This window comes from Leuresthes tenuis, unplaced genomic scaffold (assembly GCF_036924035.1).
Source record: "Leuresthes tenuis unplaced genomic scaffold, fLeuTen1.0.hap1 SCAF_9, whole genome shotgun sequence".
NCBI classification, from domain to species: domain Eukaryota; kingdom Metazoa; phylum Chordata; class Actinopteri; order Atheriniformes; family Atherinopsidae; genus Leuresthes; species Leuresthes tenuis.
Window position 1 is genome coordinate 3,405,694 of NW_027325363.1, and position 23,194 is coordinate 3,428,887.

The 23,194-nt window shown below is 42.9% G+C and overlaps 1 protein-coding gene across 4 annotated transcripts in view; it reads left to right on the plus strand.

Annotated features, from left to right (window-relative positions):
* Positions 1–22,978, plus strand: part of ryr1b (ryanodine receptor 1b (skeletal)) — an 82,405-nt gene extending 59,427 nt beyond the window's left edge. For 2 of the 4 annotated variants that reach the window (XM_072391906.1, XM_072391907.1), the window contains exons 78-105: positions 301–400; positions 590–669; positions 1,771–1,847; positions 1,943–2,016; positions 3,010–3,027; positions 7,838–7,918; positions 8,031–8,119; positions 9,009–9,137; positions 9,756–9,860; positions 11,388–11,417; positions 12,136–12,165; positions 12,260–12,341; positions 12,420–13,729; positions 13,806–13,888; positions 14,400–14,574; positions 16,195–16,281; positions 16,447–16,701; positions 16,815–16,945; positions 17,809–17,851; positions 17,939–18,072; positions 18,150–18,210; positions 18,295–18,441; positions 18,551–18,685; positions 19,694–19,850; positions 19,953–20,017; positions 20,116–20,216; positions 21,169–21,220; positions 21,301–22,978. In XM_072391906.1, the coding sequence (XP_072248007.1) occupies positions 301–400; positions 590–669; positions 1,771–1,847; positions 1,943–2,016; positions 3,010–3,027; positions 7,838–7,918; positions 8,031–8,119; positions 9,009–9,137; positions 9,756–9,860; positions 11,388–11,417; positions 12,136–12,165; positions 12,260–12,341; positions 12,420–13,729; positions 13,806–13,888; positions 14,400–14,574; positions 16,195–16,281; positions 16,447–16,701; positions 16,815–16,945; positions 17,809–17,851; positions 17,939–18,072; positions 18,150–18,210; positions 18,295–18,441; positions 18,551–18,685; positions 19,694–19,850; positions 19,953–20,017; positions 20,116–20,216; positions 21,169–21,220; positions 21,301–21,396 (3,927 nt within the window). In that variant the 3' untranslated portion in view covers positions 21,397–22,978. The remainder of the gene's footprint in view (positions 1–300; positions 401–589; positions 670–1,770; positions 1,848–1,942; positions 2,017–3,009; positions 3,028–7,837; positions 7,919–8,030; positions 8,120–9,008; positions 9,138–9,755; positions 9,861–11,387; positions 11,418–12,135; positions 12,166–12,259; positions 12,342–12,419; positions 13,730–13,805; positions 13,889–14,399; positions 14,575–16,194; positions 16,282–16,446; positions 16,702–16,814; positions 16,946–17,808; positions 17,852–17,938; positions 18,073–18,149; positions 18,211–18,294; positions 18,442–18,550; positions 18,686–19,693; positions 19,851–19,952; positions 20,018–20,115; positions 20,217–21,168; positions 21,221–21,300) is intronic. The other 2 variants (XM_072391909.1, XM_072391908.1) reach the window with 2 other exon arrangements.
* The last annotated feature ends 216 nt before the right edge of the window (positions 22,979–23,194 follow it).

Consider the following 23,194-nt stretch of genomic DNA (forward strand, 5'->3'; position numbering starts at 1 on the left):
TAAAATGCTTCACTTGTCATTTAACATTTTTTTATGTTCTATAATTAGTCTCTATAGTTCTACATTATTTTTTAAATTTCCTTTTCACTGCAATGTACAGAAATCAAGGAAGAATCAGTTGATTAATGAAAAATGAGGATGTTTTGGTCGTATTTAGCAGCAGCTGCTCCAGTGCAGTGGGAGCATCATAGTTTGGATAGAATCTGAGGATTGAGTGAGTGTTTGTGTGTGTGAATGTGGGGGGAAGTGCAGATGCTTTTGGCAGGGTTACAGCTGAGTTTCACTTACTCTGCTGCACAGGAAAAGGAGATGGAGAAACAGAGACTTCTGTACCAGCAGTCCCGTCTCCACAACCGTGGGGCTGCAGAGATGGTGCTGCAGATGATCAGCGCCTGTAAAGGTAGCTGCCACACCCTGCATCTGCCCTCGTACATCCACCCTTGCATGAATGTGCCCCGAAGAGCCCTAATCTTAGACTATGACTCATTACCAATACATTCATAGTTTCCCATACATGGAAATGACAAAAAAGGAGTGAGGAGTATAGAACTGTTGCATGAAGTAACATCTGGAATTCTGCTTGTTTCAGGCGAACCTGGAGTCATGGTTTCTTCCACACTCAAACTGGGAATCTCCATCCTCAATGGAGGCAACAGTGATGTACAGCAGGTGAATTGAATCGTATTTAAACATGAATGAAAGTTCAGTATATAGGACAAAAACAGAGTTTTTTCAGTTCTCAGCAGCTTTAAAGTGAATATCTGGTCTGAGCTCCTTTATTCTCCAACTCAGCCTGAACCCTCTGAGACAAGCTTTCTGTCATTTCTTTAAGGAGTCTTCAGGAATAGTTCTCCAGGCTTCTTGAAGGACATCCCAAAGCTCTTCTTTGGATGTGGGCTGCCTTTTGTTCCGTTCTCTGTCAGATGATCCCACACTGCTTCAATAATGTTGAGGTCCGGGCTCTGGGGAGGATTCATCCCTCCATAAGACCTGTTGCCACTGATTTTCAGTCCACTTCTTGTGTCATTTGGCATAGCTCAGCCTTTTCTCCCTGTTTCCCTTCCTTAAGAATGGCTTCTTGACAGCCACCCTTCCATGGAGCCCATTTCTGATGAGGCTTGGGCCAACAGTAGATGGATCAGCTGAAGGTCCAGATGCATCTCTCAGGTCCTGTCAGGTCACAGCTGGATTTTTTCCTCTTTCTTAAGGACATCACTTTCAGATCCTGTTCATCTGCTGGAGATAGTTTTTTAGGCCTGACACTTCTTCTTTTGTCCTCCACTTGTCCAGTTTCCTCAAATGTTTTAAGGACACACTGCACACCATGCTGAGATATGCCAAGTTTTCAGCTAATAGCTCTTTGGGAATCACCTTGTTGCTGCAGAAATCCTATTTTCTGTCTGTCAAACTGTGTTTTCTTTGCTGTTTTTCATAGATGCAGCTAAAGAAATGGGAACAAATGATGTGTCTTTGTGACAAAGTGCCTAGAGATCCAATTTAAAACGGCTTCTTTGCTAAGTCGTCTGTTCTGTGTCGACACAACACTGGTTCATCCCTTGAGTTAGGAGCCTTTTTAGTATTTTTGAAGCGAAGACTGGACTGAAAATGAGTGAAACAGCTGCCAGTCCAAAGAAAGACTCTGAAAGACCTTCAGAAAGCTGGAGAACTATTGCTCAATATCACTTTAAAAGATTACAAGAAAGTTGAAATTAGGAGTGTACAGTACAGCATTTGTTCATATTTCAATCTTTCTCTTTTGTCTGTGTGCAGAAAATGCTGGATTATCTGAAGGATAAAAAGGATGTGGGATTCTTCCTTAGCGTCCAGGCTCTGATGCAGACCTGCAGGTGTGTGACATTTAAGTCTCTGATTTGACTGTTAAGGTTAAAAAAACCCTCCTATATTTCCTGAAACTGATTTTAAAGAATGTTGATGTTGGCAGCGTTTTGGACTTGAATGCATTTGAGAGACAGAACAAGGCGGAGGGACTTGGGATGGTTTCAGAGGAGGGCACGAGTGAGTATGGCCTTCACACTCTTACTGTAACATAGAAACAGACACAAACACTGTCCCACACCTGCTATTTGCATTGTGATTTAATGTGACACGTTCCAGCTGCAGTGTGGAGTCTGTGTATCTGCATTTGTGTGTGTCTGAGTGTGCCTGGTTGGAGATGAACGAGTCTTATAGCCACGACACACTGATACGAGTCACAGCATTTTGACTGTTTATGTATGAATAGTGGTGCAACGGATCACCATTGATCGTGATCCGTTCGGCTCAATATTTTCGGTTCGGCATGCATGTGATCCGCGGATTGATTTATGAAAAAAAAGTTCAGTCAACTCACAGCGTGGTCGTGGCGATGAGAGGAACGGAGGAGCTTGAACGCCTCGCATCATTTAAGTCCCCTGAATGGTCAAAAGAGGTTAGAGGATGAAACCGTGACGGTACAATAAAGTCAAATGACAGGAAACGCATCGAGCATGGCCTCGTATTTAAAGCAGCATCACCCCGTGTTTCACTGACAGGAGTGAAAACGAAGGCTGCTCAACAACCGCGGCAGATATGCAGCCCCTTGTTGCACAATCCGACCGGTTAAAGCGTCACAGACGCGGTGGGCGTGTTTATAGCTGCAGGCATGAGGCAAAAAAGATGTTAAAGGAAGGAAAAAGGCCTTCTTATGTTGCACTTTATGTTGTTTTTCATTAATTATGTTAAAAAGAAGATATTATGCCTTGTGCACATTGTGATTTTATATAATTTAAAAGTGTTAATAAACAAAAAGACCAAACTTGTGTTTATTTGTCTTTTTTTTGCTGATCCATGAGTTTTTTGATCCGTTGCACCTCTATGTATGAAACTGTTTTTCATCCACTGACAGCCATGAGATTTCTGGACTCACTTCGTCTCTCTTTGTTTTTCTCTCCCTTACATCTTGTTCACTTTGCCCAATTCAATCTTTTTTTTCCTTCCTACACGTCAAATTGCTGCTCTCACGGTTCTCAGATAAGAAGCTAGAACGTGGTAAATGAAACTTTGCTGTGATATATTTTCCTTCTTTCTGTCCTCTGACCTCTTTCTGTCTGGCTCTTAATCATCTGACTAGTCTTTTCCTTGCTGTGAACTTACTATGCATTTCATTTCACACTCAAGGAGTCAGTGAAATTAAGCTTCACTCTCACTTTCTTGATGTTGCATCACAAAGGAAATCTGGCGATGATACGAATGCTGGTTCTGCATTTCATCTCTGCTCTTCTCCTTTCCAAGTGATTGCAGAGTTTAAATTTCACCCTTGAGTGTTTTTATCACAGATCTACTGTAACTCCAACAATCTCAGCATCGTAGCTGATCCACAGGAGGGAAGTCCAGTAGCTTCAGTTTTCCTCTCCTGCCTTTTATGCTCATAAAGAGCTAGACTGACCCTGGGTCCTAAAAACTGAAATGAATTGCAGCAGCAGTAGGAACTCTTCAGGCCTGTAGGTCTCTTATTTGTGTCCATCTGAGGAAATCCTCCACATATAAATCCTTACAGTTACGTCCTGCTTCTCCTTAACAGTTTCTATAGTGGAATATCTGATCAAAATACAGCCTCAAATCAGAAAAAAGCTGTTGTGACAGTATGAAAAATGCAATACAGAAATGCTGTGATTCCAGCCTATACTTTGACCTTTACTGCAGGCAGCATGAACTCAGGTTATATCGTGTTTTGTCTTGTCAACTTCGTCTTTTTTCGTATTAGGGTTGTAACACATTCCAAAAACACCTGGAAGTCATTGTATCAGTGATGGTACCATGTCACACAGGTGTTAGTGTGTCCCATCGTTCCTGCAAACAGGACTTAAGGTTCCCCGTACCCTCTTCTTCCTCAGCCAGGCCTTTGGAATGTGTCAGAATGTGGTTTTCCATGGTCTGCTTGAACAATGCTGGGACGTCCCTGGAAAAGATGTGGCCTTGAAGGCAGCATATGTTGCTGTAAAATCTCAGTGAACTTTTCTGCATTAATGCTGCCGTCACAGAAGTGGAAATGAGCTTTGCCCCCTGATCCAACCCCATACCATCACAGAGCCTGGCTGCAGGGACTGGTTGCTGACAGCAGGCTGGATGCTGCTTTTGCTCTTTGCTCCATTTCTTCCAACAAAGATCTGGAATACTGATGGGTCTGACCACAGCACACGTTTCCAATGTGATGGATTTTAAGCGCTCGATGATCATGGGTGTCCAGTTTTAACACCACTTCCCAATGTTATTGGAATGTGTTGCAAACCTGAAATGTGCAAAGTTTTATATATCAACAAATGGAATGAAGCTGATGGCAGAGGACATGAAATCTTTTGGGTTCATACTGTCTGCATTGGGATAAAAGCCAAAGTAAGTGTAAGAACCACCGTTTTTCTCATTTTCACACCAGCCGAACCTTTTCTAAATTTGGGTTGTATTGTATTGTGTTTTTTGCTGTTGGAAAGACTCAACAGGACCATCTACAACAGAACACAGTGGTGACAGAAGTGCAGCCACTCATGGCTGCTCGTGATCACTTTGCCTTATTGATCCCAAAGTTTCACACCAGCAGACCCAGCAGAGGCTCAGCAAAGTCCCGTGACTTATAAGGGGGGCATCTTAAAATACAATAAAGAATAGCTTCAGTCCAGCTTCAGTGTTTCAAAGAGCAAAGTTTTCTTTGTATTTTTCGTCGTGCACAAGGACATTTAAATCATTTTAGTGCTTAGTTCACTGCTTTCCTCTATTAAAAAGTCTTAGATTTGACTTGTTGAAACCTGCAGAGACCCTGTTCTTATTGTGCACAGTTAACTGCTGAAGTAATAAAATCTCAAAGCGACTAACGGTTGCTGAATCTCGCACAGTGTATGATGCACTTTTTAATCATAACCTGCTGACTCTGCTCTATGTGATCCCACTGCTCTGATATGGGATCGTTTAACAGAGGTCACCACGTTTGCAGATTTGACCCCCGTCAGTGTGTCCATGATTGTTGCTGTAGGAAAATCTAAAAACCCAGCATCCCCGCCGCCACTGTTTGGTTTCGCTTTATGTCCGATGATGAATAGATCTGAGCATGCATTTTGCATTTTTGTGATAGACAATTTTCAAAAGGCATGCTAACTCTGATAGAACTGAGAATCAGCCACAGTCGGCTGTGAAAAGCTCTCAAGTTGAGTTGATATATATCAAGATTAGATATATATGTTAGTGTAGAAACAGCTAAGCTAGAGGTTTGCAGAGTGCAGTAGATCTGTCCTGCATGGTGGTGTACCTTCAAGCTCCATCAACATCTGTGTCACACTCTGTGTTTCCATGTGTTATTCCATGGTTTCCTGTCTTCTTTACGTGTTTTTACGTGTTCTTCATGTTCATTTCAGTGTGATGTAACTGATGTTTGTTCTGCTGTTCTGTTGAAAACATGTTTTCTGTAAAACAATTAAATTAAATTGTTAGTTCTGGGAGAAGGAGCAGGAGAACAAAAAATCTCCGGAAGCCCCCAGCAGACAAAACGGATGGGAACTCCGAGGTCTTTGTGGTTTTCACTGACATCAGCTAATGAAAGTGGAATGGAATGAGCTGACAGTACTTACAGTTTAGTGTTTTTGGTATAAATGCACAAACGCAGCACACTTGCATCCAGTTGTGAAATAGATTCTTTGCACTTTTTTCCATTTCTATGATTTTCCATAGCAGGACATGACAACAAACAATGTGGTTCTCACCAGTTCTTAATTTGGGTAAAAACAACCTCAGACGAACAACAGCAAATAACATGTTGCACTCATTTAAAATAAACTGAGCCAGTCTGCAGAAACAGTGTGTGAACAATTAAATGAACCCTTCCTGCTTCCATAGGAACAATGACAGTAAGTAGCAGCCAAGTAATCAAATCCACTTGATTAAATGATCATCAGTCAGTGTGAGCAGCTCTATAAAAGCAGAAGTTCTGTCAGTTTTCAGGTGTGTTTTAACACGATGCCAAGGAGGAAAGACATCAGCAATGATCTTAGAAAAGCAGCTGTTGCTGCCCATCAGTCTGGGAAGGGTTATAAGGCCATTTCCAGACTATCTGGAGTCCATCATTCTACAGAGAGAAAGATTATTCACAAGTGGAAAACATTCAGGACAGCTGTCAATCTTCCCAGGAGTGGACGTCCCAGCAAGTTCACCCCAAGGTGAAGAAGCCCAGAGCTACATCTCAGACTCTCCAGGCCTCAGTTAGCATGTTAAAGGTTAAAGGTCATGGCAGCACAGTTAGAAAAAGACTGAACAAGGATGGCTTGTTTGGAATGGCTGCAGGAGAAAGCCTCTTCTCTCTAAAAAGAACATGGCAGCACAGCTTAGGTTTGCAAAGCTGCATCTGAACAAAGCTCAAGACTTCTGGAACAATGTCCTTTGGACAGACCAGAGCAAAGTGGAGATGTTTGGTCATAATGCACAGCAGCAGGTTTGGAGGAAACCAAACACAGCATATCAGCACAAACACCTCATACCAGCTGTCAAGCACGGTGGTGGAGGGCTGATGATCTGGGCTGGTTCTGCAGCCACAGGACCTGGACACCTTGCAGTCATTGAGTCCACCATGAACTCCTCTGGATACCAAAGTATTCTAGAGTCAGATGTGAGGCCATCTGTCCCACAGCTAAAGCTGGGCTGAAACTGGCTCATCAGCAGGACAAAGATCCCAAACACAGCAGCAGATCTACAGCAGAATGTGGGAAAAAGAAAAGAATCAAGGTGTTGCAATGGTCCAGTCAGAGTCCAGACCTCAGCCTGACTGAAATGCTGTGGTGGGACCTTAAGAGAGCTGTGCAGAAACCAATGCTGCAAACCTCAGAGAACTGAAAGCAAACCATTCCTTAAACTTACTGCTGCTGAAGGTGCTTCTACAAGCTGTTGGAGTTAATTTTCACACACTGCTTCTGCATTTTGTCTTTGTTGACTGAATAATGACGCAGTGTCATACGCTGCCTGCTGTTGTTCATCCAAAGTGTTGAAGATTTGTTCAGGACCAGTGGATTGTTTACCTCCTGATCTGTAAAAGTTCAGAAATGAAAAAGGAGACGTTTCTTTTCACAAGTGTTTACTGGACAAATACAAAATCACTAATGTGGTCACTCACATGTTTGCTTCAGTTTTAAAGGGTAAGTTTCTTCATCCTTTCTGTTTTACCACTAAATCACACTGTTGCAGTGGATGGTGTGCACCGGTAGCTGTGTATATACAGGTTTCTCTTCCCTATAATTACCCGATTAACACAGTCCGAATGTAATCTGAAGACTGTGAAAGTCTTTTGGTATAAATTTGAACCTAATCTAATTTTTTATGGGGTTTTTTGCAAGTTTTTCCAGTTTCTATCAGTTAATTTCTCTTTGTAACTGGTGAAAGGTCATCTTGCCTCAAAGCCGGAATATTTTTTGCTTATCTTTAAAAAACTGTATGTAAAATGTATGAAAGTCTTTAAACTGGAACCAGAAATCAATAATAGACTGATAATTGTTTTTAATGTGGCTAAAAAAACACATGAAGTGTAATTTATGGTGGCAACAAGCTACATGCTTTCAATTGCTTTTATGTGCTACTTCTGCAAGGAGAAAACATTTTGTTTTGGACAATTTCTCAGCATAGAAATACGTGAGAGAATGAACTTTTTAAATAAAAGCTGTGCTAAAGGTACGCAGGTCCATCTTTTAATATCCTTAATAACTTAACCTTATCATCAATAAATCTAACCCCCTTTGCTCAGTCATTCTAATGAAATAACACATGCACTCTGGGACGGTTGGAACCTTTTCCACAGATTAATTAGCTCGCCTTTTGTTGCTCTGCTCAGATGAGAAAGTGATGGCAGACGATGAATTCACGTGTGACCTCTTCCGCTTCCTGCAGCTTCTTTGTGAAGGCCACAATAACGGTGAGTCCGACCGAACAGAACCGTCTCTTTGCTGAACAGTGGTTGGCTCTCAGCTCACTTCCTGGCTGTGTTTTTCAAACTAAAAGCACCTTTTGTATTTGTTTGTGCTCAGATTTTCAGAACTACCTGCGGACTCAGACGGGCAGCACCACCACCATCAACGTCATCATCTGCACTGTGGACTACCTTCTTCGCCTGCAGGTCACGTTCTTACACCTGATCCTGGTGCCGTTTATAGATCTGTGCAAACCTCCTCGTGGCTTCACATTTTGCCCCAAGCAGCCAGACTTTCGTGTGATCTCTTAGAGTGATCTGAAGCAGTGGTTCTCCAGGCTTTCTGAAGGGCTTTCACAGTTCTTCTTTGGACTTTGGCTGTTTTTTCTTTTGCCGATGTTCATTCCAGTCCTCGTACTTGACCATTTTGCTTTTGGTCAGGCACAGGGAGAGTTTTAATTTGTTTGTTAAGCCACCGAACATTGACTCATGAATTATTCAAACAAAAAATGCACTTATTGTAAATTCTGGACGATGAGCCGCTTCTTTTTTCCAGGCTTTGAGCTTATAATACAGGCGGCTAGAATATGTTTTTTCCTTTTTTTTCATGCCGCCAAAAACATTTTGCCTCGTAACATTAGACCAATAAAAATTGACAAATATTTCACAGTGGTCCAATGAAATTGTACGATAAATCAAACACACAAGCACTACTAAATTACTGTAAATCGGTCATTTGTTCTCTCCCTCAACATGGAAAAGAAACGAAGAAATGCACATTTAATGATTTAAAAGTTTAAAAATCCTCACGTTTGACATCTTTCTGTGTAAATATCTCATATTACAATGTGAATTTTCTTTTTTAAATTAGAGGGTGCGGCTTATGTTCAGGTCCACTCTATAGTCTGGAATTTATGGTACTTTGTACAGAAAGTTTCCTGGATATATATGTTGAAATGAGGGATTGATCATTGCACAGTAATGAAACCATTCCTGATCAGACTTATTAAGTAGTTTTGGTATAATTAATCTTCACTGTGACTAATTGAGTTGAGCTCAAAACTAACACGATCCTCCTTTTCCTCCGTGTTTGCAGGAGTCCATCAGTGACTTTTACTGGTATTACTCAGGAAAAGATATCATTGATGAGCCCGGGAAGAGGAATTTCTCCAAAGCAATGACAGTAGCCAAGCAAGTCTTCAACAGCTTGACTGAGTACATCCAGGTAAGAAACACAGAAGGGTGCAGTCCTGATGCTCAGTGGGTTACATGAGCGCCATCGGATCGGATTAATGGCTAAATCACAATAAAACTGAGTTATTCAGCTCATGTAGACACCTTAATCTGACAAAAAACTACATGAAGAGATTAGCTGGATTATAGCTACAGTTGGGTTCTGCTCCTTATCTGAGCATATAACTCAGCTGAGCTGAATAACTCAGTCTTATTGTAATTTAGCCATTAATCCGATCCGATTTCTGTCAGATTAAGGTGTCTACATGAGCTGAATAACTCAGTCTTATTGTAATTTAGCCATTAATCCGATCCGATCGCCCGCATGTAACCGCTCTGAGTGATTGGGTTGGGCCCAACTGTAGCCATAATCCAGTTAAACTCATCATGTAAACCCACTGAGTGTGACCAGCAGCCTGCAGAGAGCACTCGTGGTGGATCTGTGGCAGGTTTGTCCAAACTAACTGAGGTGCATGTTCGGCCCTCATTAGTTTGCAGGGAAATCTACAGAATTTTTCCAACTTTGAAGAGAGAAAAAACTAAATGTGAGCTTTGTGAGTTCCTCTTGACACCATGAAAGGAGTTTGTTCAAATGTGACGTGTCTTTCAGGGTCCGTGCACAGGTAACCAGCAGTCTCTGGCTCACAGCAGGCTGTGGGATGCTGTTGTGGGTTTCCTGCACGTCTTTGCTCATATGATGATGAAACTCGCTCAGGTGAGAGAGATCCTTCAATCCTTCATTCAATCTTTTTGGAGCATACGGTTTACTTCCTGTGTTTCGTGAGCTTTTCTGTACAGTATATTTAGGTTTCTCTCATGAGTAAAGTATGATATTTATTTGATTATTCCTTCTTTAATGAACTGGTTTTTAAATCATTTTAAGTCATTTTACAGTATTTAACTTATTTTATGTTAATTAGTCTTGTTTGAATTTATATGAGCTTCGATAATTATATATATACAACACATTTGTGAAGTTTTAAGTAATCTAATTGATTTGAAACGGTCAGTTTGGACTTTAGATGTCCTCAGAGGTCTTAAAACACCTGCACAGACTATAAAAGAGCTTTTCGGAGACAGGTATAAACCAGTCGATTCACTTCAGATAATCAGCAGGAATTGAATTTGATTTGGCAGAAACACTTTGTTCTTTCCTTCCACTTCACGCTGTCTGTTTCATACACAGTTAATCAACTTAACCTCTTCTGATACTGCAGGGCTTACTCTGACTGTTTGCTTTGGATGATGTGGTTTGTGTTTCGGCTGTTTGTGACCTAAGAGGAGCTGCTGCCAAGTCTGTGTTGGAGAAACACCACGTGCACTTTTACTGGGCAAATGTTAACAATCAGAATTTATTTTAATGTTCAACAAATGCTCTCAATGAATTCAAATTGTTTTCAAATCTCAGATATAGATGATTAACCAAAGAAAAGGGATTTTTTTCTTTCCCAGCGGAATATTCTCACGTGAAATTTGACTTCTTTTCAGTACCGATGACGCTCGAATCATGGAGTCTGCCAGCTTCTTGATCTGTTCGCTTTCACTGAGGCAGTAACAGTTAAAAAGCAGTTCAAAGTATTGTTTAGATTTCATCTTTAAGAAAGGATTTAAGTGAGCTGAGGAGGATATTTGACTCGATGAACACGATGGAGACATTTTATTTGTGTGTGAAAATGTGTTTTCGGGTGTTTCTTTACCTCTCAACATGTTCTCGTCAGAGCTCTTCAACATAAAAAGCACTGAAAGATAACAGCTTCCTGGCAGCTGCACTTTGAATTAATTTGCAGCTGATTCAGACGTTCATTGATCGTTTGGGACTAAAGGCGTGAAATGTACGATGGTCACATCTCAGTAGTCTTATTTTTCATTTCGTTGGAGGCATCAAAGCTGCCTAAACGTTATCCATAACTTCATATAGGGTGTTAATCATTTTAGGTGTCCCTCATACACACAAATACTTATCACTTAAAAACTGTTAATCCAATAAAAATGAAAGTTTATATCATTTAGTGTTTGTTAGCAAAGGAGCTGTGGGTGCAGTGTACTTTTGAACTGAAAGTAAAGGCCAGATTCAAGCTTTAGTTGGATAAGAAATAGATGTTGTGCTCATACGTTAACAAAGACATTTGACACATTCAAACAGGCTAAATGAATAAAGGCCTCACATAAGATTATACTAAGGCCTAAAGGAAGTAGAAATGTTGATGGATAACGTTTTTATTTTCATGTGTAACCCTGTCAGATGCACCCTGATCCCGGACCACGAAATGGCGTAAGATTCTGTGTTTTTCCTGCCAACACCATCTCATTTACAGGCCCGTCATGCTTTATAAAGAACTCATATTTCACAACATTTGTTCAAAAAGAGCCTAAAACAACCTGCAATCATCTACATGTGCTTTTTTCTTTCCTGCACTTCGTGTTTATTCTTATCGGATACTGTGGATATAGTTATTTATCGCTGGGTCAGGTGTGTAAAACTTCACTTTGGTAACTTTCTGAAGCCTTTAAAGGGAAAATGTTTATTTGCATCAGTCAGGCTTTTTTCTCTGGACAGAGAGGGATGTTTCTCTTTGTGGGGGTTTGTTTTTTATCTGGCTCCCTAAAACTTTTGACTATTTAGCTTTGCTGCTGCCCATTTATCTGCCTGGTTGTCTTTGTCACTGAGGTATTATAAAAGGTACGGCTGTGATGTCTCGTCCTGACATCCCTTTTCCTCTAGATCTCATCCTTCTGAGAGCATTTACCGTCTCCAAAAACATGCCAGGCTCTCATTATCTCCTGGCAGCCTTCAGGAGCGTTCAGATCAACGTCTCTAAATGTGTTTTCCTTCCATCCTGTGACCTCTTTGTCAGATAAAGAGAAGTGCTCTCTGAAAGGATCATTGTTCGACCTGCCTGTGTTTCAGTTGTCTGTTTTGCTTCCCATCACATATGATATGATATTTGTGCTAAAAAGGAATATTTTTTTATCTAAAAATGCAAACCCAGGATCATTTCTGGAGTAGAACACACTCTGAGGTAGTATATTTTGCTTTTGTCTCATAAGAAGCGTGATTGAAATGACACGTTTGCTTTTGTTCACTGTGCTGTTTGTGCTTTGACTTTGTTGAAGGACTCCAGTCAAATTGGGCTGTTGAAGGAGCTGTTGGATCTGCAGAAAGACATGGTGGTGATGCTTCTGTCCCTGCTTGAAGGTAAGATGTCCTTCTCACACTGCTCATGTCTTCTCCCTTTTGTTACTCACTCATTTAATCTCACTCTGCTGCTCTCAGGCAACATAGTGAATGGCACCATTGCGAGGCAAATGGTTGACATGTTGGTGGAGTCATCCAGCAACGTGGAGATGATCCTTAAGTTCTTCGACATGTTCCTCAAACTCAAAGACATCGTGGCGTCTGACGCTTTCCGTGACTATGTGACGGATCCTCGTGGGCTCATCTCAAAGAAGGACTTCTCCAAAGCCATGGACAGTCAGAAGCAATACTCCCCGTCCGAAATCCAGTTCCTCCTCTCTTGCTCCGAAGCTGATGAGAATGAAATGATCAACTTTGAAGAATTTGCGGATCGTTTCCAGGAGCCAGCCAAAGACATTGGTTTCAACATCGCAGTCCTTCTCACAAATCTGTCGGAGCACGTGCCCCATGACACTCGCCTTCAGAACTTCCTGGAGCAGGCGGAGAGCGTCCTCAACTATTTCCGCCCGTTCCTCGGCCGAATCGAGATCATGGGAGCCAGCAGGAAGATCGAGCGCATTTACTTTGAAATCAGCGAGGCCAACCGCAACCAGTGGGAGATGCCGCAAGTCCGAGAGTCTAAACGGCAGTTCATCTTTGACGTGGTCAACGAGGGCGGCGAGAGTGAGAAGATGGAGATGTTTGTGAACTTTTGCGAGGACACCATTTTTGAGATGAATATTGCGGCGTCTATCTCTGAGCCTGAGGGGGACGGTGAAGAAGAAGAAGATGAGGAGGAGGAAGAGGAGGGTGGAGGAGAGGAAGCAGAGGCTGTGGAAGGAGAGGAAGGCAACGGCGAGGAGACGGTTCCAGAGTCAACTTCGGCTTTCGCAGACTTCATAAAGAGCGTGGTTAACTTTTTCAACATGTTCACCTTCCGTAACCTGCGGCGTCGCTACCGCAAACTGAGAAAAATGACCATAAAGGAGATGGTGATCAGCCTGGTCACGTTTGTCTACACGGTCCTCATGGGCATCCTGATATTTGTCTACAACATATGTAAGGGCTTCTTCACACTCATATGGAAGGCTCTGTTTGGTGGAGGCTTGGTGGAGGGAGCCAAGAAGATGACAGTCACAGAGATCCTGGCCAGCATGCCAGACCCAACTCAAGAAGAGGTTCATGGAGACCTGCCCCCGGAACCAGGAGCCAGAGAGATCCAAGATGCAGAAGGAGGGACAGACCTCTTGGATACCATTGGAGGAGAAGAGGAAGAGGAGGATGGCGAAGAAGGGGAAGGTGGACGACTGCCTGGTTTCAATACTCCTGGTGGACTTGGAGACATTGGAGAGACAACTTCAGAAGAGCCTCCGACTCCAGAGGGAACGCCGTTGTTAAAGAGGAAGCTGGTGAGTTGTTCTGTCCCATTCTGTTCGCTCGTGCTGTTTTAACCCGGTAACTTACTGCAAACTATCATTAAAACAGTTGGCTGCTGCAGTGGGAGGACAAGAGGAGGAGGAAAAAGCCCAACCGGAAGAAGAGGCACCTCAGGAAACCGAGAAAGCAGAGTAAGTTTAAACAGACGCCGATTCATTCATGATGTATGAGCTGATTTTATGAATGTTTATGTTTATGCATTTAGCAGACACTTTTATCCAAAGCGACTTACAGGTAGACAGACAGGGTAAGGGGGTCTTGCCTATGGACCCCTACTGGAGACACTACCTTTCATGCAGGGGATTTGAACCCAGGATCTCCAACATGGAAGGTGACAATCATACCACTACACTATCCAGCCCCTATCCAGCCCCTATCCAGCCCCTATCCGGCCCCTATCCAGCCCCTATCCGGCCCCTATCCAGCCCCTATCCGGCCCCTATCCGGCCCCTATCCGGCCCCTATCCGGCCCCTATCCGGCCCCTATCCGGCCCAAAATCTCTCTGGCTGCAAAATCTCCCTCCAGAAGTGTGTCCAGGCCTTTCTGTTTACTGCTGACTTTTTAGTTCATCACATATCTGTGTACAATCAGAGTAAAAACAGCGTCTGGTTCAAATAGATGTTTATTTGTGTCTGTTCCAGCACTGAGAACGGAGAGAAGGCAGAGAAAGCAGAGCCTGAACCTGAGGTGATAGAGGAGGAGCCTGAGCCAGAGGAGGAGAAAGCTGTGAAGACAAAGGCCAAGAAGGACAAGAAATCTGCCGAAGGAGGCTTTGAGCTGTGGAATGAGCTGGAGATCCAGAGGATTAAATTCATGGTGAGCAGCTCTTGTTCTCCAAACGTTTGGGGAACAGTGCAGCTCCAGGAGAATAACTTTGTCTTGGAGTTACACTCTTTACACAACATTCCTGATTGGTTGCATTTTGGCTTTCCTGAATACAACAATAAGAGAACGTTCCTCCAATGTTGAGCACAGCTGCATTTAAAAGTCCTTTTAGGCTGCAATGATCTGATTCTGTTTACAGAACCCAACTTTGATGCGTTTTTCAAAGCTATTTGCTTTGTAGAGTTTATGGGAACGTGAATGTAAATGGGAACATTTAGCAAAGATTGCTCAAAGTTTCCCACATTCTAGACCTTTGGACAACATTAGGTGAACCAAAACGTGCAGCTAAAAACTAATGTTACGTTTCCCTGGTAACTAACATTTGTTATCTGGGTAATAATCTGACGTGGGCTGGATGTAGCTGCTTATGGGATGTAGCTGCTGGGAAATGAGCCTGAGATGTTCATCCACAGTGTTATAAACACACAGAATATTACTTTTAATCATATCATGACAGATATTTAACATGACAGAAGGAGTCAGTAGCTAAGAAGAGCTCAGAATCTGAAGTTGAATACAGAGAAGTGATAATAATGATAATAATAATACATTTAATCTCTAATTCACTTTTCATCGAGAAGATCTCAAAGCGCTACAAGTTAGGAAAGATTAGAAATCAGTTAGAAGTCAGCAATCGTGTGCCTTTGTGAATAAAAAGGTTTTTAGGCCTGTTTTAAAAGAGTCTTGGCTCTGAATAGCCCTCAGCTGGAGGGGGGGAGGCTGTTCCAGAGGGCCTGGTACCCGGAGGAGCATGTTTGTGGATCTGAGGGTGGTGGTGGACTGTAGGGGGATGAGTTCTTGGAGGTATGCTGGTCCATGGGTGCATTTATGGGTGAGTAGCAGAAGTTTGTAGTTGATCCCGGATGAGACGGGGAGCCAGTGCAGTGACTGAAGGATGGGGGTGATGTGCTCCTGCTTACGGCCTCTCATCAGGACCCTGGCAGCGCTGTTTTGAATATATTGCAGCTTGTGGATGGTTTTGCCAGGTGTCCCGATGAAGAGCCTGTTACAGTCGTCCAGTCTTGAGGAAATAAAGGCATGGACCAGTTGTTCTGCTGCTGGGGGGATAGAGTGGAACGGAGTCTTGAAATGTTGCGGAGATGGTAGAATGAGGTGTTTTATAAGGTTGTTGAAGGTCAGGTGGGAGTCCAGCCGAATTCCCAGGTTTGTAGCTGAGGAGGAATGATCTGTCCGTCCAAAGTAAGTTGGGATATGGGTGAGGAGGGAACCTGATGTGGGGTACCAATGAGAAGTGCTTCTGTTCGGCTGAAGGGAGTTATTGTTCATCCAAGCCTTGAGTTCCTCGAGGCAGGAGGTGAGGGACGACAGGGCTGTGGGGGGCTTTGGGGCGGTTTTGATGTATAGTTGTGTGTCATCAGCATAACAGTGGAAGAGGAGTCCGTGTTTTCTGATGACTGGACCGAGGGGAAGCATGTGGATGGTGAAGAGGATGGGGGGCAAAGACTGAACCCTTTTAATGTTTCCAGCGTAATGTTTCTTCAGACCTGGCTGAGACTGTTTTAACTCTTTATTTTCTTTATTTCCTGCCAGAACTACCTTTCTCGCAACTTCTACAACCTTCGGTTCTTGGCTCTATTCATCGCCTTCGCTCTCAATTTCATCCTGCTCTTCTACAAGGTCTGTAAAGTTTTGGCTTGCAGCGTTTGAACAGCTTGCAGAAAGTGCCTCAGATTTCTACATTAAAAGTTTTCCACATGCAAAGATGGTTTTATTACAGTATTCAATAGGTTTTTAATACTGAACAAGACCTGCAGGACTCATCCGCTGTCGGACCTTTTCCAGGTGTCTGAAAGTCCTCCAGGTGAGGAGGAGTTTGAGGGATCTGGGCTGTTTGAGGGCTCTGGCCTGTTTGAAGGCTCTGGTGCTGAGGAGGATGGGTCCGGATTAGAGGACGGAGGAGAAGATGATGATGAAGAGGGTCCCTTGTACTACTTCTTGGAAGAGAGCACAGGCTACATGGAGCCAGCCATGGCTTTCTTTGGCATCGTCCACACCATCATTTCCTTCCTGTGCATCATCGGCTACAACTGCCTCAAGGTGTGTGGCTCCTCGCTCTTATTGAGCCAAAATGAACGAATAACCACTGAATATTCTGTGGGTGGTTGTAGGTTTCATCCACACTCCTTCTGTACTTCCTCCACCCTTCTTAGGTCCCTTTGGTTATCTTTAAAAGAGAGAAGGAGCTGGCCAGGAAGCTGGAGTTTGACGGCCTCTATGTCACCGAGCAGCCTGAGGATGATGACATCAAGGGCCAGTGGGACAGACTGGTGCTCAACACGCCGTAAGAGCCCCCAGCACCACAGAGCAAACAATTCAGCCCACCCCTCATTTAAATCTGGGCCTTACGACACGTTACACAGGGCTCTTTGTCAAAGTAACTTTGGGGTTTTACAACCACACATAAAAAGCAGGTGAGCTTTCACAGCAGCGTTGGGACTCGTTGAACTTCATTTCCTTCTCAAATACTTCGATTTCCCTCTTTGCAGCTCAGCCACTGACAGCTGGTGCTGATCAGGCTTTAAGGCACAGTCTTCTGGCCCAGCGTGTTAAGGCAGCACCACAGACAGGAACACTGCCTTTTCTTTAAGGCAGACATTAAGATGTGTTGCTTAGGTTTCACCAATGCTTGTGCTATTGATTCTGTGTTCGACGACAAATGTTTCAGCTTCCGAATCAGAGCACTTGGCAACGAGAAGTTGGAGTTCCTAGTCCAGATACAAAACATTAGAAACATTACAGGCTAATCTCTTAGTTAAGTTGGATCAATTCTGTAACTGCTGATGAGAATCTGCTGTTAAAAACAAATCTATGAAACAGAAAGGTTTGAGCTCACAGCTTCTGGTTACAGCCCAGAGCCAGATATATGCTCTCAACCAAAGAAAAAGGGATTTATTAAGAATAATATTGTCCGTTTCCATCTAACAAAACCCAGTTTATTAGCAAATGCACCTTTCAAGTTTCCACTCGTAGGCATTAGTCCTGTTAAATCTGCCAGAGAATGCATGTGTTAACGCACAGTTAACAAATAATCAGTTAATTAGGTTTTATCACTTTAGAATGAATATTTCACGGCTGCACATTTTGTGTTCATACTTCTAATACAGAATTACTGCCTGATGATGTATTTATTCTGTCGTAATGCAGGACTTTCCCCAACAACTACTGGGACAAGTTTGTGAAAAGAAAAGTGAGTTTTTCTGCACATCAGCCCCGTTTTTGCAGCTTTGTGTCTTCGAGTTGAAAGAACCTCTGAACTTCTGTGTGTGACATCCAGGTTTTGGATAAATACGGGGACATCTATGGCAGAGAGAGGATCGCAGAGTTGCTCGGGATGGACTTGGCATCTCTTGATGTCAGCGCCATGACTCACGAAAAGAAGCCTGAACCCGACACATCAATGTTCAGCTGGTAAGCGCGACTCCCGCCTTAATCAGCACAGTTACAGTAAGAGGTGCTGCAGGGTAAACTCTTCCTCCTCTCTGCAGGATAACATCTATTGACATCAAATACCAGATCTGGAAGTTTGGTGTTGTGTTCACTGACAATGTGAGTTAAAGAAGCAGTTTGTGGTGCATTTTAGTCTTTTTTTGTTCAGTTTGCTCTGACTCACGCCCCTCATTCGTCTTTTAGACTTTCCTCTACCTGGTCTGGTACATGTTAATGTCGCTGCTTGGACACTACAACAACTTCTTCTTTGCCTGCCATCTTCTGGACATCGCCATGGGAGTTAAAACTCTGCGCACCATTTTGTCTTCCGTCACTCACAACGGCAAACAGGTGACCTGTCCACTTATAACGCATCAAGAGGCTTTCTGCACACCTCATATCTGTGATGAGTGAACCAAACTGGCCCTGGTCCCATGAGGTGTCTGTCTGTTCTTTGCAGCTGGTCATGACAGTGGGTTTGCTGGCCGTTGTGGTTTACCTGTACACCGTGGTGGCCTTCAACTTCTTCCGCAAGTTCTACAACATGAGTGAAGATGAGGATGAGCCGGACATGAAGTGTGACGACATGATGACTGTGAGTGGAGTGGAGTTCTCACGATACCAAAATAAGTAACCGCGATACGATACAAGACAAAGTATCACGATTCCGGGTGTTATCGCGATACTGCGGCCTTTTTTATTATCATTATTTTCATGAACTGCAATGTATTTGTACAAGTTAGAAATAATTACATATGTTGTTATGTACATGATAAACATAATACTAATAGAAATAATCTACTTAGGAAAAAGAAATCCAGTCTTTTAAAAAATCTATTTGACAATAATGCTTCTTCTCCAACATAATAAACCATAGAGGACAAAATACAAGAAACAGGAACTGATTCCCTGTGAAAACTATATTTTTATGTATTTTCTAGGTGCTTTAACATCTTTTAACTCTTCATTCTTCAGCCTTTACACGGAGCATATAACCTAATATTAGCCAATTACAAGATAAACAGGAAATACTAACCTGGTATTCGACATAAAGCTGGGTGACGACACTGCAGGTGTTTTATGAGGTTGGATGTGTTGCCTCCTTTGGCTCCTACAGCTGGTGGCAGCACCATCTTCTATTGCTTTACCGTCTGTGCCTTTTTAAACCCAGAATAGTTCCAAATGTGGCTTTTGGAGATGGGCGGGCCCAGAGGCAAACAGCCAATCAGCGAACAGATGGGCGGGCCCAGAGGCAAACAGCCAATCAGCGAACAGATGGGCGGGCCCAGCGTGCGGAAACAGCCTATCATATCCCGGAGGCCAGCAGTAGCAGGCAAACAGCCAATCATTCAGCAGCTGTGTCGTTCGGTTGCAGTGGGTTTGTTTTCAAGGGAGTAGCAAGCGGTGAGAAGCCGGGAGGAGAGTCGAGGCGGAAACTGGCACCGTTATTATAGTAATCCACGGTAGTACCGTCCGTAGAATTTCTGGTATAGTAGGAACCGTAAGGATTTGGCACCTCCAGAGTGGACGGCACATCCCCAACACATGGGGCACATGAGTTGTGTGGAGCACGATCTGAGCTGATGTCCCTGCCTCTCTGCAGTGTTACCTGTTCCACATGTATGTCGGCGTGCGTGCCGGTGGCGGCATTGGAGATGAGATTGAAGACCCGGCCGGGGATGAATATGAGCTCTACCGAGTGGTCTTCGACATCACCTTCTTCTTCTTTGTCATTGTCATCCTGCTGGCCATCATCCAGGGTGAGCTGAAGTGACCTCTGTTCTTTGTGGATTGTACCAGAGAGACGGCACATGCTGCCCAGCCGTTCTATTGATAATTCTGATGCTGTCTCCGTCTGTCAGGTTTGATCATCGATGCTTTTGGAGAGCTGAGAGACCAACAGGAGCAGGTCAGAGAGGACATGGAGGTAAGGTTTTGAGTCTCTTATTTAATCCACCGTCAGCTCTCTCTGAGTTCCAAGACTGGAAGAACTTGTTGAATGTAAACTGTCCTTCTTTCCTCCAGACAAAGTGCTTCATCTGTGGGATCGGAAGTGATTACTTTGACACAACGCCGCATGGCTTTGAGACGCACACCTTAGAAGAACACAATTTAGCCAACTACATGTGAGTTACATTTTATTTGAGTTACATTTTATTTTCTCTTTAGTCATACAGTCCTGTGTAAAAGAAAGTACATCCTCTTTTATCGCTAACATTTTAAAAATCACAGCATAATGAAACATCATCTGGTCCTTAGCAGCACTGAATAATATGTAATCCAACCTCAGATGAACCACAAATCACAGGTTAAACTGTTATTTATCGAACAAAAAGGCTAAACACAGAAGCAGTGAGTGTAAAACTAAGTGAACCCCTGATCCAGCAGCTTCAGCAGCAGTGAGTGTAAAACTAAGTGAACCCCTGATCCAGCAGCTTTCAGCAGCAGTGAGTGTAAAACTAAGTGAACCCCTGATCCAGCAGCTTTCAGCAGCAGTGAGTGTGAAACTAAGTGAACCCCTGATCCAGCAGCTTCAGCAGCAGTGAGCTGCAGTGATGGTTTCCTGTGGGACGTTATCAGTCTCTCTCATGGTTCTGGAGGAATCTCGGCCACTCTTCTCTCCAGCGCTGCTTCAGCTCATTGAGGTTTGCAGCATCGGTTTCTGCACAGCTCTCTTAAGGTCCCACCACAGCATTTCAGTCAGGCTGAGGTCTGGACTCTGACTGGACCATTGCAACACCTTGATTCTTTTCTTTTTCACACATTCTGCTGTAGATCTGCTGCTGTGTTTGGGATCTTTGTCCTGTTGATGAGCCAGTTTCAGCCAATGATAACTGATACCGATGATCAGTTAATCAGTCGGATTTCATTAGTAGCAGCTACTTACCTTCTTAAATCTTATTTTTACCACTTAGTTTTTTCACATAGTGTATGCGCCCCAATACATTAAACCTTAGAGCTTTCTTTTTACAGTGACTGTTTGCTCTTAAGCACAGGTTTTTCTTTCAAATTTGTGCTCTTTAAATAGATTATTTCACCATTTTGTTCTGATCAATTTGACCTTTTATGTCTCTTCAGGTTCTTCCTGATGTATCTCATCAATAAAGATGAAACAGAACACACAGGACAGGTTAGTAATGCAGCAGCTTAACACAGAAAGGCTTTACACAATCATATTTCCTTCTTCTTATGCAAATCTCTGGCTTTCAGGAATCTTATGTGTGGAAGATGTACCAGGAAAGATGCTGGGACTTCTTCCCAGCTGGAGACTGCTTCAGGAAGCAGTATGAGGACCAGCTTGGATAAACCCCTGCCTCTTTAACGTGTCCAACGGAGAAAAAGAGGAGAGAGGAGGCAAAGGAAGGATTTGAAATCTCTAAACCAAACACGTCTGTGTCTCAGTTTTGTGTCTTGTCTGCACATTTCTCTCGCCTGTGAAAGCTATGCACACTTTGACTGCACTTTTTCACCTCCTGCTGCAGAATGTTGATAACAGTGATTCAAGAAAAGCAGAATAATGACATCGGAAAGACGAAGCCAGGAGCCTCTTTATTCTGCTGTGAATTCACGGCCTTTTCTGTGTAAATTATACATGGATCGCCTTGCATATCAACTGCGCCTTTTCACAAGGAGCTCTTTTAGTCGCTGCTGCTGTAAACGTTATAGTGCCTATAGCAATGTCACTGCTAGATCATTTCATTTGAAGTTAGAGTGTTTCATTTATAGTCTGTCAGATTGGGATTTTTTTGTATGTGGCTGATTCCATCCTGCTTTTTTTCCCCCTGGATGTTGGCGTTTGAGTGCGAGAGCATCAAAAAGAAAATGACTTAGCAGCTTAAGAGTCGTATCTCTGAGGGAGCAGTGAACCTTTTCATCCGCTCTCACTCCTTTCCTCTTAACACACAAAAGCTCGTCTTCGCACGAGTGACTATGAGCTTAAGAGCTTGGACTGACTTGCCAAGATAACTACTGTAGTATCATCCGAGTATGTGACATATTTCCGTGTGATCAGACCAACCAAGTTGGCACTCTGAAGTCTTACAATGCATCCCTGGATGTATGTGGTCCCCTGTCACCACTGCTGTCTCCAGCCATATCAGATCGTGATGATGTGCACGCACATACAAAATAGCAGGATGCCAAGATTATTTATGTCTTATTTATATGCAGATCAAACCTTCTGAGGACGACCGTTTTAGCCTGTCTCTTTGTCGGGCCATCCCTCTGTTTCACGACATTTTATGCACAAATACCTTTTTGTGAGTGCATTGAAATAAGTGATGAATGTATTTAATGAGACCATTTTGGCCAAGTGTCATCTGTATAACTGGATAATGACAAGGCTGTTTACAGGCCTTTTGATGAAAATGCATATTTTACATGAACCATAGATACATATATTTATTTTTCTTTAGGGCTTGGAGGAGTTGGATTGATCCGTGCTACTTTTTCAGACATGAGCAGGTTGTTTGTGAAAAGAATAAGTCCTGCGATGAAAGAAATGCCCAGTTTGCAGTCAGAAGAAACTATTAGCTTTTGTTTTTGCTAGTTAGGTTTTTACGATAGATATTTTTAGGAAATCAGCATATCACTTATTTTTCTCGATCTAGAAAGTCGTGTGTGATGCATTGATCTCAGACGGTTCTGTCTCACCATGCCTCTTTCAGAACACGTACGCACCCATGAGTTCTCCATCGTATATTCAGTGTTATGACAGTGTTATGACATGCAGTGTTTCGGTTGCTGATGACTCTGAAGTGTGCTTTGGCCACAAAAAGGCTGTCGATGGTGTGGAGCTGAATGGAGATCACTGCTTTCCACCGGACTGAGTGTCCTCTGACTGAACCCTGTGTTACAATACAGAATAAACAGATTATTTTAAGGAGAACTTGAGCAAGTCTCATTATTTATATTTAAGAGCCAGTGTGTGTGTGTGTGTGTGTGTGTAGTTATTTTCAGAATCAAAATATTTTGGGGGCTGTGCAGCGGTCAACTTATAGCAAAGAGGTATTACAAGTATGATTATTATTATTTTTGATTTTTTAAATTGGGATTGCATCACTGATTTCTATTTCTTTTATAGTTTATTTTTAAAAAAAATTTA